The sequence below is a fragment of the Schistocerca nitens genome, chromosome 1 (genome assembly GCF_023898315.1).
Source record: "Schistocerca nitens isolate TAMUIC-IGC-003100 chromosome 1, iqSchNite1.1, whole genome shotgun sequence".
Taxonomy (NCBI): Eukaryota; Metazoa; Arthropoda; class Insecta; order Orthoptera; family Acrididae; genus Schistocerca; species Schistocerca nitens.
In genome coordinates, this window is record NC_064614.1 from 682,629,893 (window position 1) to 682,646,442 (window position 16,550).

General features: G+C 41.9%; 1 protein-coding gene and 1 pseudogene across 6 annotated transcripts in view; one reads left to right on the plus strand and one right to left on the minus strand.

Annotated features, from left to right (window-relative positions):
• Positions 1-16,550, minus strand: part of LOC126259293 (broad-complex core protein isoforms 1/2/3/4/5-like) — a 344,638-nt gene that overhangs the window by 278,937 nt on the left and 49,151 nt on the right. For 5 of the 6 annotated variants that reach the window (XM_049955958.1, XM_049955975.1, XM_049956000.1 and 2 more), the window contains exons 2-4: positions 12,909-12,989; positions 11,796-11,996; positions 11,533-11,712 (exon numbers count right to left, since the gene is read on the minus strand). In XM_049955958.1, the coding sequence (XP_049811915.1) occupies positions 11,533-11,712; positions 11,796-11,987 (372 nt within the window). In that variant the 5' untranslated portion in view covers positions 11,988-11,996; positions 12,909-12,989. The remainder of the gene's footprint in view (positions 1-11,532; positions 11,713-11,795; positions 11,997-12,908; positions 12,990-16,550) is intronic. The other variant, XM_049955966.1, reaches the window with a different exon arrangement.
• LOC126208055 (5S ribosomal RNA) lies at positions 16,299-16,416 on the plus strand (annotated as a pseudogene).

Consider the following 16,550-nt stretch of genomic DNA (forward strand, 5'->3'; position numbering starts at 1 on the left):
TGGATCTCATTTCAGGGCAGGATTTGAGGAAGTCGTATCCCTGCTGGAGAGCCACATTCAGAGTCTGATCCAGTCCCGGAAAGTATCCTGTCACAAGTGGGGCACTTTTGTGGTTCTTCTGTGGGAGGTTCTGGGTTTGAGGAGATGAGGAAGTGGCTCTGGTTATTTGCTTCTGTACCAGGTCGGGAGGGTAGTTGTGGGATGTGAAAGCTGTTTTCAGGTTGTTGGTGTAATGGTTCAGGGATTCCGGACTGGAGCTGATTCGTTTGCCACGAAGACCTAGGCTGTAGGGAAGGGACCGTTTGATGTGGAATGGGTGGCAGCTGTCATAATGGAGGTACTGTTGCTTGTTGGTGGGTTTGATGTGGACGGACGTGTGAAGCTGGCCTTTGGACAGGTGGAGGTCAACGTCAAGAAAAGTGGCATGGGATTTGGAGTAGGACCAGGTGAATCTGATGGAACCAAAGGAGTTGAGGTTGGAGAGGAAATTCTGGAGTTCTTCTTCACTGTGAGTCCAGATCATGAAGATGTCATCAATAAATCTGTACCAAATTTTGGGTTGGCAGGCCTGGGTAACCAAGAAGGCTTCCTCTAAGCGACCCATGAATAGGTTGGTGTACGAGGGGGCCATCCTGGTACCCATGGCTGTTCCTTTAATTGTTGGTATGTCTGGCCTTCGAAAGTGAAGAAGTTGTGGGTCAGGATGAAGCTGGCTAAAGTAATGAGGAAAGAGGTTTTAGGTAGGGTGACAGGTGATAGGCGTGAAAGGAAGTGCTCCATCGCAGCGAGGCCCTGGACGTGCGGAATATTTGTGTATAAGGAAGTGGCATCAATGGTTACAAGGATGGTTTCTGGGGGTAACAGACTGGGTAGGGATTCCAGGCATTCGAGAAAGTGGTTGGTGTCTTTGATGAAGGATGGGAGACTGCAGGTAATGGGTTGAAGGTGTTGATCTACGTAGGCAGAGATACATTCTGTGGGGGCTTGGTAGCCAGCTACAATGGGACGGCTGGGATGATTGGGTTTGTGAATTTTAGGAAGAAGGTAGAAGGTAGGGCGGGGTGTTGGTGGGGTCAGGAGGTTGATGGAGTCAGGTGAAAGGTTTTGTAGGGGGCCTGTTGATGGAGTCAGGTGAAAGATTTTGTAGGGGGCCTAAGGTTCTGAGGATTCCTTGAAGCTCCGCCTGGACATCAGGAATGGGATTACCTTGGCAAACTTTGTATGTAGTGTTGTCTGAAAGCTGACGCAGTCCCTCAGCCACATACTCCCGACGATCAAGTACCACGGTCGTGGAACCCTTGTCCGCCGGAAGAATGACGATGGATCGGTCAGCCTTCAGATCACGGATAGCATGGGCTTCAGCAGTGGTGATGTTGGGAGTAGAATTAAGATTTTTTAAGAAGGATTGAGAGGCAAGGCTGGAAGTCAGAAATTCCTGGAAAGTTTGGAGAGGGTGATTTTGAGGACGAGGGGGTGGGTCCCAGTGTGACGGAGGACGGAACTGTTCCAGGCAGGGTTCAATTTGGATAGTGTTTTGGGGAGTTGGACCATTAGGAGTAGGATTAGGATCATTTTTCTTCGTGGCAAAGTGATATTTCCAGCAGAGTACGGGTGTAGGACAGTAAATCTTTGACAAGGGCTGTTTGGGTGAATCTGGGAGGGGAGCTGAAGGTGAGGCCTTTGGATAGGACTGAGGTTTCGGATTGGGAGAGAGGTTTGGAGGAAAGGTTAACTACTGAATTGGGGTGTTGTGGTTCCAGATTGTGTTGATTGGAATTTTGAGGTTTTGGGGGGAGTGGAGCTGGAAGTGGGAGATTGAGTACATGGGAGAGACTGGGTCTGTGTGCAATGAGAGGAGGTTGAGGTTTGCTGGAAAGGTTGTGAAGGATGAGGGAGTTGCCTTTCTGGAGGTGGGAAACCAGGAGATTGGATAGTTCTTTGAGGTGGAGGGTGGCATGCTGTTCTAATTTGCGGTTGGCCTGTAGGAGGATGCTCTGAACAGCCGGTGTGGATGTGGGAGAGGAAAGATTGAGGATTTTTCCCACGTGGGAATATATATATATATATATATATATATATATATATATATATATATATATATGTCTGCTTGTGTCTGTATATGTGTGGATGGATATGTGTGTGTGTGCGAGTCTATACCCGTCCTTTTTTCCCCCTAAGGTAAGTCTTTCCGCTCCCGGGATTGGAATGACTCCTTACCCTCTCCCTTAAAACCCACATCTTTTCGTCTTTCCCTCTCCTTCCCTCTTTCCTGATGAGGCAACAGTTTGTTGCGAAAGCTTGAATTTTGTGTGTATGTTTGTGTTTGTTTGTGTGTCTGTCGACCTGCCAGCACTTTCATTTGGTGAGTCACATCATCTTTGTTTATATATATATATATATATATATATATATATATATATATATATATATATATATATATATATATATATAGGGAAACATTCCACGTGGAATGTTTCCCTCTATTATATTGATATCAGTAATTTGAACCCAACAACTATGTTTGTTATTGTCACTGTTGCATTTCAAAATCTTTTCTGTTGTCTTATTTTCTCTTACTGTTTTTGCCAGTAGTTTCACTTTGTATTCACCTTCTCCTTTTTAAAAAGGTCTTTAAATATGTCTGCTTGTGTCTGTATATGTGTGGATGGATATGTGTGCGTGTGCGAGTGTATACCTGTCCTTTTTTCCCCCTAAGGTAAGTCTTTCCGCTCCCGGGATTGGAATGACTCCTTACCCTCTCCCTTAAAACCCACATCCTTTCGTCTTTCCCTCTCCTTCCCCTCTTTCCTGATGAGGCAACAGTTTGCTGCGAAAGCTTGAATTTTGTGTGTGTGTTTGTGTTTGTTTGTGTGTCTATCGACCTGCCAGCGCTTTCGTTCGGTAAGTCACATCATCTTTGTTTTTAGATATATTTTTCCCACGTGGAATGTTCCCCCCCCCCCCTCTCTCTCTCTCTCTCTCTCTCTCTCTATATATATATATATATATATATATATATATATATATATATATATATATATATATATGACTTACCAAATGAAAGTGTTGGCAGGTCGACAGACACACAAACAAACACAAACATACACTCAAAATTCAAGCTTTCGCAACAAACTGTTGCCTCATCAGGATAGAGGGAAGGAGAGGGAAAGACGAAAGGATGTGGGTTTTAAGGGAGAGGGTAAGGAGTCATTCCAATCCCGGGAGCGGAAATACTTACCTTAGAGGGCAAATAGAATGGGTATACACTCGCACACACACATATATCCATCAACATGACTCCTTACCCTCTCCCTTAAAACCCACATCCTTTCGTCTTTCTTATATATATATATATATATATATATATATATATATATATATATATATATGATGTGACTTACCATACGAAGGCGCTGGCAGGTCGATAGATACACAAACAAACACGTACATACACACAAAATTCAAGCTTTCGCAAACAATGGTTGCTTTGTCGGGAAAGAGGGAAGGAGAGGGAATGATGAAAGGATGTGGGTTTTAAGGGAGAGGGTAAGGAGTCATTCCAATCCCGGGAGTGGAAAGACTTACCTTAGGGGGAAAAAAGGACAGGTATACACTCACACCACACACACATATCCATCCGCACATACACAGACACAAGCAGACATTTGTAAAGGCAAAGAGATTCGGCAGAGATGTCAGTCGAGGCAGAAGTACAGAGGCAAAGATGTTGTTGAAAGACAGGTGAGGTATGAGCGGCGGCAACTTGAAATTAGCGGAGGTTGAGGCCTGGCGGATAATGAGAAGAGAGGATATACTGAAGGGCAAGTTCCCATCTCCAGAGTTCTGACAGATTGGTGTTAGTGGGAAGTATCCAGATAAACCGGATGGTGTAACACTGTGCCAAGATGTGCTGGCCGTGCACCAAGGCATGTTTAGCCACAGGGTGATCCTCATTACCAACAAACACTGTCTGCCTGTGTCCATTCATGCGAATGGACAGTTTGTTGCTGGTCAATTCCACATAGAAAGCTTCACAGTGTAGGCGGTCAGTTGGTATATCACGTGGGTGCTTTCACACTGCCCGCAACTGCCCTCCCGACCTGGTACAGAAGCAAATAACCAGAGCCACTTCCTCATCCCCTCAAACCCAGAACCTCCCACAGAAGAACCACAAAAGTGCCCCACTTGTGACAGGATACTTTCCGGGACTGGATCAGACTCTGAAAGTGGCTCTCCTGCAGGGATACGACTTCCTAAAATCCTGCCCTGAAATGAGATCCATCCTTCATGAAATCCTCCCCACTCCACCAAGAGTGTCTTTCCGCCGTCCACCTAACCTTCGTAACCTCTTAGTTCATCCCTATGAAATCCCCAAACCACCTTCCCTACCCTCTGGCTCCTACCCTTGTAACCGCCCCCGGTGTAAAACCTGTCCCATGCACCCTCCCACCACCACCTACTCCAGTCCTGTAACCCGGAAGGTGTACACGATCAAAGGCAGAGCCACGTGTGAAAGCACCCACGTGATTTACCAACTGACCTGCCTACACTGTGAAGCTTTCTATGTGGGAATGACCAGCAACAAACTGTCTATTCGCATGAATGGACACAGGCAGACAGTGTTTGTTGGTAATGAGGATCACCATGTGGCTAAACATGCCTTGGTGCACGGCCAGCACATCTTGGCACAGTGTTACACCGTCCGGGTTATCTGGATACTTCCCACTAACACCAACCTGTCAGAACTCCGGAGATGGGAACTTGCCCTTCAGTATATCCTCTCTTCTCGTTATCCACCAGGCCTCAACCTCCGCTAATTTCAAGTTGCCGCCGCTCATACCTCACCTGTCCTTCAACAACATCTTTGCCTCTGTACTTCTGCCTCGACTGACATCTCTGCCGAATCTCTTTGCCTTTACAAATGTCTGCTTGTGTCTGTGGATGTGTGGTTGGCTATGTGTGTGTGTGCGCGCGAGTGTATACCTGTCCTTTTTTTCCCCCTAAGGTAAGTCTTCCGCTTCCGGGATTGGAATGACTCCTAACACTCTCCCTTAAAACCCACATCCTTTCGTCTTTCCCTCTCCTTCCCTCTTTCCTGATGAAGCAGCCGTTGGTTGCGAAGGCTAGAATTTTGTGTGTATTATTAACTAAAATTTAAGTGGTGACAGGTTTCAAACCTGGGACTGAGGACATTTCAATTAATAATTAAAGACCCCCCCCCCTACAACCTATTTTTTTCCATTATTGTTCATTGTACGAGGGCAGTTCAATAAGTAATGCAACACATTTTTTTTCTGAAACAGGGGTTGTTTTATTCAGCATTGAAATACACCAGGTTATTCCCCAATCTTTTAGCTACACAACACTATTTTTCAACGTAATCTCCATTCAATGCTACGGCCTTACGCCACTTTGAAATGAGGGCCTGTGTGCCTGCACGGTACCATTCCACTGGTCGATGTCGGAGCCAACGTCGTACTGCATCAATAACTTCTTCATCATCCGCGTAGTGCCTCCCATGGATTGCGTCCTTCATTGGGCCAAACATATGGAAATCCGACGGTGCGAGATCGGGGCTGTAGGGTGCATGAGGAAGAACAGTCCACTGAAGTTTTGTGAGCTCCTCTCGGGTGCGAAGACTTGTGTGAAGTCTTGCGTTGTCATGAAGAAGGAGAAGTTCGTTCAGATTTTTGTGCCTACGAACACGCTGAAGTCGTTTCTTCAATTTCTGAAGAGTAGCACAACACTCTTCAGAGTTGATCGTTTGACCATGGGGAAGGACATCGAACAGAATAACCCCTTCAGTGTCCCAGAAGACTGTAACCATGACTTTACCGGCTGAGGGTATGGCTTTAAACTTTTTCTTCGTAGGGGAGTGGGTGTGGCGCCACTCCATTGATTGCCGTTTTGTTTCAGGTTCGAAGTGATGAACCGATGTTTCATCGCCTGTAACAATCTTTGACAAGAAATTGTCACCCTCAGCCACATGACGAGCAAGCAATTCCGCACAGATGGTTCTCCTTTGCTCTTTATGGTGTTCGGTTAGACAACGAGGGACCCAGCAGGAACAAACCTTTGAATATCCCAACTGGTGAACAATTGTGACAGCACTACCAACAGAGATGTCAAGTTGAGCACTGAGTTGTTTGATGGTGATCCGTCGATCATCTCGAACGAGTGTGTTCGCACGCTCCGCCACTGCAGGAGTCACAGCTGTGCACGGCCGGCCCGCACGCGGGAGATCAGACAGTCTTGCTTGACCTTGCGGCGATGATGACACACGCTTTGCCCAACGACTCACTGTGCTTTTGTCCACTCCCAGATCACCGTAGACATTCTGCAAGCGCCTATGAATATCTGAGATGCCCTGGTTTTCCGCCAAAAGAAACTCGATTACTGCCCGTTGTTTGCAACGCACATCCGTTACAGACGCCATTTTAACAGCTCCGTACAGCGCTGCCACCTGTCGGAAGTCAATGAAACTATACGAGACGAAGCGGGAATGTTTGAAAATATTCCACAAGAAATTTCCGGTTTTTTCAACCAAAATTGGCCGAGAAAAAAAATGTGTTGCATTACTTATTGAACTGCCCTCGTATTTGCTCAGGACGGGATGTCCCATGACACCCGTTCTAGTTCATCATTGATCCAACCACTCAGTTTTTTTATTATAGAGGGCAGCCATGCTGAGCTACCGTGCCGGCTGCCCCTAGACCACAGGTACTTACTATGAGGTTTAATCCTATGTTATGGTTTAACACAATAACACAAGTAACACAGTTAAAAACTGTGTATTTGTCTAAAGGCAGCATAAAGCACAGCACACAAATACCCAGATCATATCCTTCCAGTACTTGAGAACGAGAGCACTTAGTGACTTGTATCAAAACTTACACAATTTCAAACCTTTACAAAAGTTTTTCTCACTGAAACACCTCCACAAAATGGTGAATTTCCCTGTTCATGCAGTGAAATTACATCAGGTATGCCAATTTAATTTAGTACTTTCTTACTACAAATTCAATTTGCAACACTTTTTATGGACAGTACCATTGAAAGTGCCTGCAAAATTATATAATTGTACAACACAGTTTCCAGGAGATATACCATCATAAACATTGAAGTGAATGAAAAGCTAGCTGTTTCTTACAATGGAGTGCAAAATACCCAGGCTAAACTCATCCAGTGTTTGATAATTAATTGGCAACTTCCAATGAAGTTTAAACAAAATTTCAAACCTTCTCTAAAGTTTCTCTCACTTATATACTTAATATCAAATATTTAACACATGAACTCATTTGTAAAGTAATCAATCATTCGAAACTAAACTAAACTCACTAATCTGGCCTTCAGTACTCCGGCCTCTCGGTAACCCGACCACATCCAAAATGGCGCACAGCAATGAGTTATCGTGTGCAACAATGTTGTTGGTGAATTACAGTTTTAAACAATGCTATACATATTTGAAACTGTGGCATTCTTTACAGTTCCATATCTTCTAAAAGGAAACATGTTACCTTAGACCTCAAGCAGAAACTCTGAATTTTAGATAAGTTAAACAGAGGCTCTTCGCAGAAAGCCATTGTTGCTGAATACAATGTTGGAAGAGCAACTACTTATGACATCACAAATGAAGATGTTTTTCGGCAGTATGTAGCCCAAATGGATCGTGAATTGGGAAAACAGAAGGTTATGTCGAGTAAGAACGAAGATCTGGACACAGCTGTTTATAGATGGTTCATACAACACAGTAAAGGAATTCCAGTCAGTGACCTGATAATAAAGGAAAAGCATCTGCATTTAACAAATGATTTGGCAATAGTAACTTGTTTGCAGAAAGCGAGGGTTGCTATCAAACTAAAAAGAATGCCATGGCATTTGGTAGCTGACAGTCACTGTGTGAAGTTGCTCAGCTAACGAGAAAGATGCACAAGAGTGTAAATAAGATGCAGAAGATAACAGAGGAAGAAAATTTAATTGCTGATGCCTTATACAATGCTGATGAAACCTGACTCTTTTATGAGATGCTTTCTTCAAAAATGTTAGCTGCCAAGAACGAGAAGGGAGGTCATAGGTACAAGCAACAGAAGGAATATTTCACTTTAATGGTGTGTTGTAATGCAAATGGGAGTCATAAACTACTGCTCATGGTGATTAGGAAATCCCAAAATCCATGCTGTTTTCAAAAAAGTGATATAAATATGCCATTAGTCCAATATTGGGCTCAGAAGAAGCCTGGATGGACAAAGAAATATTCTCTCAGTGGTTTCATAAAACATTCTTACCTGCCGTGACGTAGGAGCTGAAAAAGAAAAAGCTTCTACTGAAAGTTATCATTACTGACAAAGCTCCGGTCATCTTTCCAATGTGACTCTAAAGTCCAATGGTATACAAGCACTCTTTCTTCAGCCCAATGAGACAGTTTGGAAAGTAAAGATACAGAAAAATAAAAGGGTGTGAAGAAAGGAATACTTATAGAAAAGAAATGCTGAGACTATAGAAATTAATGTAAATTAAGGCTACGTGGGTGGCGATACTCAGAGAGATGTTGCGACACATGTTCCCACCTGTGGAGTTCTGAGAAATTGGTGTCTGTGGGAAGAATCCAGATCGTATGTGTTGTGAAACAGGCACCAAGGTTGTGACTGTCATGTTATAGAGCATGCTCCACCTACTACAGGATGACACAATACACGATATTGTGTGCTACTAGCATACAACTCTACCTATGCCCATTCATCCTAACCTGTTACTTTGGTGGCAGTCATACCAACATAAAAGGCCAAACAGTGTTTACATAACAGGTGGCACATGACCATTTCACAAATTGCTCTCCCTCTGACAGTTTATTTCAGCTGCAGGGCTAGTATGGATGGTGGTTAGGAGGGTGCATAGGGCAAGTCTTACAGTGGGGATGCTCACAGGGGTGGGAGCCATAGGGAAAATAAATGGGTACAGAAGGAGCATGATGTCTGACTAGGATATTGCGGGGACTGTGTGAAGGGGGTCAACAAAAAGCTATTCTAGGTGCTGTGGGCAAAATATCAGGCAGAATGGATTTCATTTTTGGGCATGATTTTAGGAAGTCTCAGCCTCATTGAAGTAGCTGTTTAATACAATGAAGACCACGATAATACTGAGAGATGAGAAGTGTACTCCTAAGGTGTTTTTTGGAGTGATAAATAGTATCAGGATAGGGTGCGATGGCCCAGGAAACCTGCTTCTGAACTAGGCTGGCAGGGTAATTATACCTAATGAAGGATGAGAAGAGAATGGTGGAATATTGCTAAAGAGTCTACATCTGAACAAATACATTTGCCTGAAACATCAAGGCCGTATGAGAGGGAACATTTGACATGTAAATGATAGCAACTGTCATAATGTAAGTACTGTTGTTTTTTCGAAGGTTTAATATGAACAGAATTGTGTGGCTGACCCTCAGTGAGGATGAGGTGAACATCAAGGAAAATGGCATAGGATACAGAATAGAATCACGTGAAATTAAGATGCGAGAATGTGTTCAAGGGTTCCAAAAATTCTAACAGGCCAGCCTCATATGATAAATATGTCATCAAAGTATCTAAACCAAACCAGGGGTTGAAGCCCCATCCAAGTGACCCATGAAAAGGTGACCTACTTCCACAAGGCTATGACTTCCTAACATCGTATCCTGAAATGAGGATTATTCTGTCCATCATTTCAGGCACAGCACCTAGAATAGATTTTCATGAATCCCTCCCCAATCCCCACATCTTGATCAGACCCTAGGCTCCTTCTGAACTTATTTCCCTACCCTATTGCTCCCACTATTGTGACCATCATCCCCCCCCCCCCATAAGACTTCCCCTATGCACCCTCCTAACCATCATCTATACCAGCACTGCAACTGGCAAAACACACACTATCAAAGGAAGTGCCACCTACGACATGATACGTTGTGTGACATCAGTTACATAAACACTGTTTGGCCTTATGACTACCACCAAGTTAGCAATTAGGATGTATGGGCACAGGCAGAGGGTGTTTACTGGCAACACACAATATCCTTTTTCAGAGTGTGATATACAAGATGTCAGTCACAGCCTCGGTGCCTGTTTACAAGATATGCCATCTGGATTCTTCCCAAAGACACCAATTTCTCAGAAACCACAGGTGGGAACTGATGTTACAACATATCCTTGGTTCTCACCAGCCACCTGGACTTAATTTACATTAGTTTCTTAGGTCTCAGCATTTCTTCCTAGTAACTATTCCTTTCTTCAGCCTCTTTTATTTTTCTACAGCTTTTATTTTCTGACCTTGTAGTGATTCGAGAATATCTGTGTAAATTCTAGAACCACTCAGCCTTCTACCATCTCGAACACACGATATTCTGGATATGAGTGTGGGATGGTAGAATCCTACCTACTGTGCGTCACATGTTTGTGTGTGCATGTTTAAGATCAGTCGCGGGAAGAAAGTAGATGCGGTGGTCGGACAGCACCAACAAGTACCTATCGGGCAATCCATAGATGTTTTAGTGCGTGTGTAAGGAAGAACCATGGAGTTTATACGTAGCTCTGTGCTTATTGTGTCACTGAATATTATTAGTAAAACAAGAACAGTTGAAAAAGTACTCTTGTAGACTCTTGATGCAACTTTGTTAGAGGCAAGACTCATTTTATGATTCATGTTAAGAAAGGTCTTGGTAAGCCATCTTTCTGTTAACTATAACTCAATTTGTTTCTAATGTCCGGCTGTATGAGAGACTTGCAGGAAGTTACTAATTCATGAGGAAAGTGAATTTTTTATTGTGTATGGAGGTCAAATACATCGTTAGTTGACAAAAAGTTAAGTTTGTATGTCTACTTATTTCATAAGTAGAAAGAGTCTAAAAATTTCTGGAGCTAGTGTTATTCGACAGAGAAAAAGTCAAGAGGATTTGCAGGAGCTGGCTATTCAGTAAAGAAGAGTGGCTGCAAATTCCAAGTAAGTCGCCTCTTAAAGAAGTGGAAGGTGGTTTTGGGGAATAAGCCAATATAACCCAGATCAACACTCACACTTTAAGTCGTCAGAATGTTAGAACCTGTCTGTTTTCTCCATCTCCCACTTCTACCATATACAATGCACTTAACTTTCTGCTTTTATTTACTCTTTCACAATGTTTTGCCAGTAATCTCTGTCTTGCTTACTACCCAATCTTCCACCTTTAAGCTCTCAGGTTTTCAAATCTCATCTGATGCAGTTCCCATCAATCAATCTTTCCTTCTCATCCCATCCAGTAAGTCTACCCAGAACCAGGATTCCAGGTGACTTTTCCAAACTCCCCCATTTCCTAAACCTCACCAGTCCTTTTCTGTCATCCCCCCCTCCTTCCCCATCAATCCTTCTGCCAGAAGAAGGAGCCACTGGCTCTGAAAGCTTGCAAATATCCTAAAGCTTTTATGTGTTTTCTCCTGTTGCCACTTGCGGAGTAGACTTTTTATCTAAAAATGTTATAGAATTAGTAACACCTGAACTTCATGTGCTTGGTTGATACTGTCATTCACTTACTGAAGGTGGTTCATTCCCAGTGAGTCCCTTGATCTGCAGTAATTCTGCAGTTTTCAAGAAAGCTCCCAGTTCTTCTTGCCTCACATTCACCTCTCCTTGGTACATGAACTGTAGTATTGCCACTAATTCCTTGTGGCAAACATCTTTGAGTATTACTATTGGGTGTTTGCATGGATTGACCTAAAAAAATCATACATAAAATGTAAAAATGATTCTCATAAGCATATAAGTGAAAAAAAGATTATTTTTAGCCTTTGGCTTACCTTAAATAGCTCTTTGAAATATGGGCTGGAAACAGACAGCACTATCTTATGAGCCTGCACAAACTGTCCCTCAGCAGCTATAGTAACATCAACGAGGTCAACTTCTTCTAACAGAGCATGGAAACCAGTAGCTAAATTGCTATGAAAATTATTCCACCTAAGAGAAAAGTGTTCAGCTTCAACTGCACTCATGACTGTAATCTGCAAGCAAAGGAAAAACAGGGGCATATAAATTTCAAATATTTTGTTCACAATCTGCATATGTAATAATAAAATTGGTAGTTATAAAATGTCCCCCCCTTGCACAAAGGATCATTTCACATCATCAAACTGCAAAAAACAAATGCAGGTAACACTCAAGGGTGGATCTGTACTTGCGCACCACTTATACAATGAACAATAGCACACTGACAGTAAATGTCTTATGAAATGCTCTCGTTCTCTCTCTCTCTCTCTCTCTCTCTCTCTCTCTCTAAACACAAGACATATAACATAGGAATAAAAAGTTGATCAGAATGATCAGAACATTGACTGCTTTCAAATGAGTGATTAGAAAATTTTAAACCTCATTAAGGCTAGCTCAAAGCAAAGATTTACAAGTCTGTAATGCTTCGATCATCTACTAGTCTAGTCATTTTCAAGTCATAATGTAAGCTGTTAGTGAAAGCCATCAGCCCCCAGTAGCTGAGTGGTCAGCGCAACAGAATGTCAGTCCTAAGGGCCCCGGTGTTGTGTTGTGCTAATCATCATCATTTCATCCCCATCGACACCCAAATCGCTGAAGTGGTGTCAAATCGAAAGACTTGCACCTGGAGAACAGTCTACCCGACAGGAGGCCCTAGTCACATGACAATTATATTTTAGTGAAAGCCACATGCAGGCACTACATGTCATGAGAAATTATATCCACTAGCACCAAGCAACGATTCCTGACACTTTTTATTTAAGGACTAGCAAACTTTTGTTACATACTGGGTGTTATTGCTGGATTTTCAACTAAAAGAGAAGACTGTTCAATAAAAGCATCAAAACTTTGCAGGTCCAAATTTAAAGCATTTTAAAACATCTTAGCTATTACTGCTGAAAGGCAAAGCATCAAAGCATAATACTTACCCTGAGGGGACAGGGGGGCAGGCGGGGAGTGAGAGAGACCTAATCTTACACCTCCACAACAACAGTATTGGTACAGAAGTACTGAAAGGCAGAAAAAAAGAGTAGTTTTTACTATCAGCACAGGAGGTAGTCTTCAAGTAATAAGATGACGTAACAAAATTTCTAGTAGGCTAGGAGAATGTTAGAACTCTTAATTCAGACTACACCCATCTAAAACAAAAGAAAAACTTATTTTTCTGATAGACATATTTTCCTGCATAAAGTAATGACTATAAACTACATGAAATTACTGCAATATGGAATAAATGATCATCTCAGTGTAATCATTGAAGTACAGTGTCACATTCTCATTTTCTTTTTTTAGTTCTTAATGTAAAATTGACTTTAATGTGAAGTTTCTTATTGATTACCCCACACCTCCCACCCCACAACTCTCTCTCTCTCTCTCTCACACACACACACACACACACACACACACTGTCTCTGTCTCTCCTTCTCCTTCCTTACACAGATAATATTACAGTGCTGGCGGAAAATAAACTACAAACATGGATAGACACAAAACGTATAAACAATATGATTTAAAAGGATAAGACCAATGCAAAGAAACATCTTTCTGGGGAAGAAAAGATCAAAGACCATAAAATTTCTGAAGCATACAGGGACTGGTGAATAGGTAACTCCACATACCTCCACCGTCTAGAAAACAGGATGGCAAAATGGAGGATACGACCTAACCCAACCAAGACACAGACGTCCGCTTCAGACACAGACACTTAACAAAAAAGAAACAACAGAACGAACATGACATCCGACTAACCCTCTGGAATAGCCAACTACAACTAAACGACACAGCTACATACCTCGGAGTATACCTAGACAAACATCTCAACTGGAAAACCGACCTGACGTACCTCCTTAACAAAACCCGACTCAGACAAAACCTAATACGACAAGTGCAAGGATGCTTCCATGGCTGCAACACCCAAACAGCAATACGTATGTACAAAACCTTCATTCGTCCAGTTCTGGGAGTATGCAGCAGCCCCCCTGGGAGGCATACATGCACCGATCGCAAAAAGACTGTTCAGCACAGAACACAGACTCCTACGAAGTATCGCAATGCTACCGTATATAACACCCAGCAACGAAGTATATGAGGCAACCAGAATGGAGTCACTACAAACCAGATTAGCCAAAATGAGAGCCAGATACAGAAATCACATCTTAAACAAAAGACCGGACATGGAGGACATTATCACAGTCAACCACAGAACAAACAGGAAACCTAAATTCAAATACACAACACCCTCCCACACAATCGCTCACAACACAGCAAAGACATACTCCGATCTCGCCCCAATCCTATCACCACTAACAACAAATACCACCATCCTCCCACACCTAGACGAAAGAACTCAAGAATAAAACACAAACACCACCAAGCACACACGAACATGGCCCACAAAAGAACCATCAAAACATACCTAACCCAACTCCCTCTACTCCCCCTCCCTCGCTCTGCACACCAAATAACAAATGTAAAATAAATGCATATGTATAGTAGCATAAGTAGTTACCTGTATTATAAAATATCTGTAATTATAAACTATTAATGACAAAGAACAAATTGCATTGTAAAATTAATTGAAGGAAAACGAAACTGTAATGTAACAAAAAAAGTTAAAATATCATTGTAATTGTTAAAATATCATTGTAAATGTTAAAATATCATTGTAAATGTTAAAATATCATCGTAATTGTTAATAACCAAAAGAAACCTTGGACTATGTAGCAAGAGAAATTTAAAAATTGTATAAAAATAAAGTGTATAGACCCATGGCTGAAAAGGGCAAATAGCAAGCCCTAAAACAGCGCACTTTGTCCCCTCAGGGGAGGGGGAAAAAAGAGGGGGGGGGGGGTGTAACTCAGTAAAAAGGAGTAAAAATTAAAAGTGGGAAAACAATATCTGTTTGAGCGGAATTACAATGATACGAATTATAAACAAAAAGGACCAGACAGCCACGTTCAAGTGTTTTAATTAGTATTTTCTAGAGCAGTAAAAGGACATTTACTAGCCAAACTAAGAAAGAAGGAGGTTAGAGAGATCAGTAACCTAAGAGATCAAATTCAAGTCAGTAAATGAATACATGAAATGAATAATGGTGAGACAGATTAGCTCAAAAAAAAAAGAGAGGGAGAGGAGGAAAAGTCTAGGCAGCCAATAGAGGCAAAAAGTATCATAACAGTCCCAATATCCTAATAATGTGAACTGAAGTAGAAAATAATAATTGTTATACTCATTCATTTATTTGTTTGTTTTCTTTAGCATTGGGACCAACGACAGAGGTCTGAAACATTATTTATTATCTTATAGGGTACAATAAAAATTATGCTGAAACATGAAAATGAGGAAATTTGTGACAACATTCAATGGCAATACCATCATATCATGCAGGCACATAGCAACTGGCTAAATACACTGGGAATTGAAAATTATTAAAATACCTAACGTGCTTTGTGTGTCACAGTGTCTTTCGATAGAAAAGATACCAACTGACAACAAATACATCGAGACATTACAGCAGACATGTGTCACCTGCAATGCCAACCATTAGTAACCAGTACAAGCCTATTTATAGTTTTAAAAAAAATCAATGCCCCATGTCATACAAATTAAATGATGACTGGCCAACTTTTGTCTGCAAATATATTCCAACAAAAACTTCATGAAGACGGCCCATGTTGCAGGAGACCTAAATTAAAGGTAAAAATAAAAAAGTAGCACATTAGCATTTAGTATCACTATAAAGGACAGATAATAAGATGAAGACAGGGCACCGAGGATAGCATATTACTCAATGAAAGCATACAGCTCCTAAAGGATGATGTCTAGGGTTGTCCTGTTAGCCAATTGTACAGAAACAAAAATAAATAATTTTCCATAAAAATTGCTTCTCAAGACAAATAAAAAAGTTAACCAGTATTTAAAATAGCACAATATCTGAGTAATTGTATGCCAAAAATATAAATTAAATCTGCTGATCACATGGAATATCTTTGCTGACACTAAGTTGCCCTTCCTATCCAACCCTCCAGAAAACCTCCAAGAATGGTAAACTTGATGCAAATAAGGCTCAAATTGCTTTGCATTCTTAATATTGGTAATGAGCATCATTTTGACACTTATATTGTCATTATCAGAGATCATCTTCCTCACCAGACCTTAACAACAATCCTTGTTTCAGAAGCCAGCTTTATAAAAAGCTTTTCTGTGAATAATGTTAAACTGTATAGCTTTTCCTCGTAATTTTGTAATGTTTTCATAATTCAGTTCTATGATAGGTACACTACGCTTGTCTGACTTTGTTATGTTTATTGTGTATGTTGGGCAATGGCCTTGCCGCAGTGGATACACTGGTTCCCGTGAGATCACCGAAGTTAAGCGCTGTCAGGCGTGGTCGGCACTTGGATGGGTGACCATCCAGGCCTCCATGCGCTGTTGCCATTTTTCAGGGTGTACTCAGCCTCGTGATGCCAATTGAGGAGCTACTCGACCGAATAGTAGCGACTTCGGTCAAGAATACCATCATAACGACCGGGAGGGCGGTGTGCTGACCCCATGCCCCTCCTATCCGCATC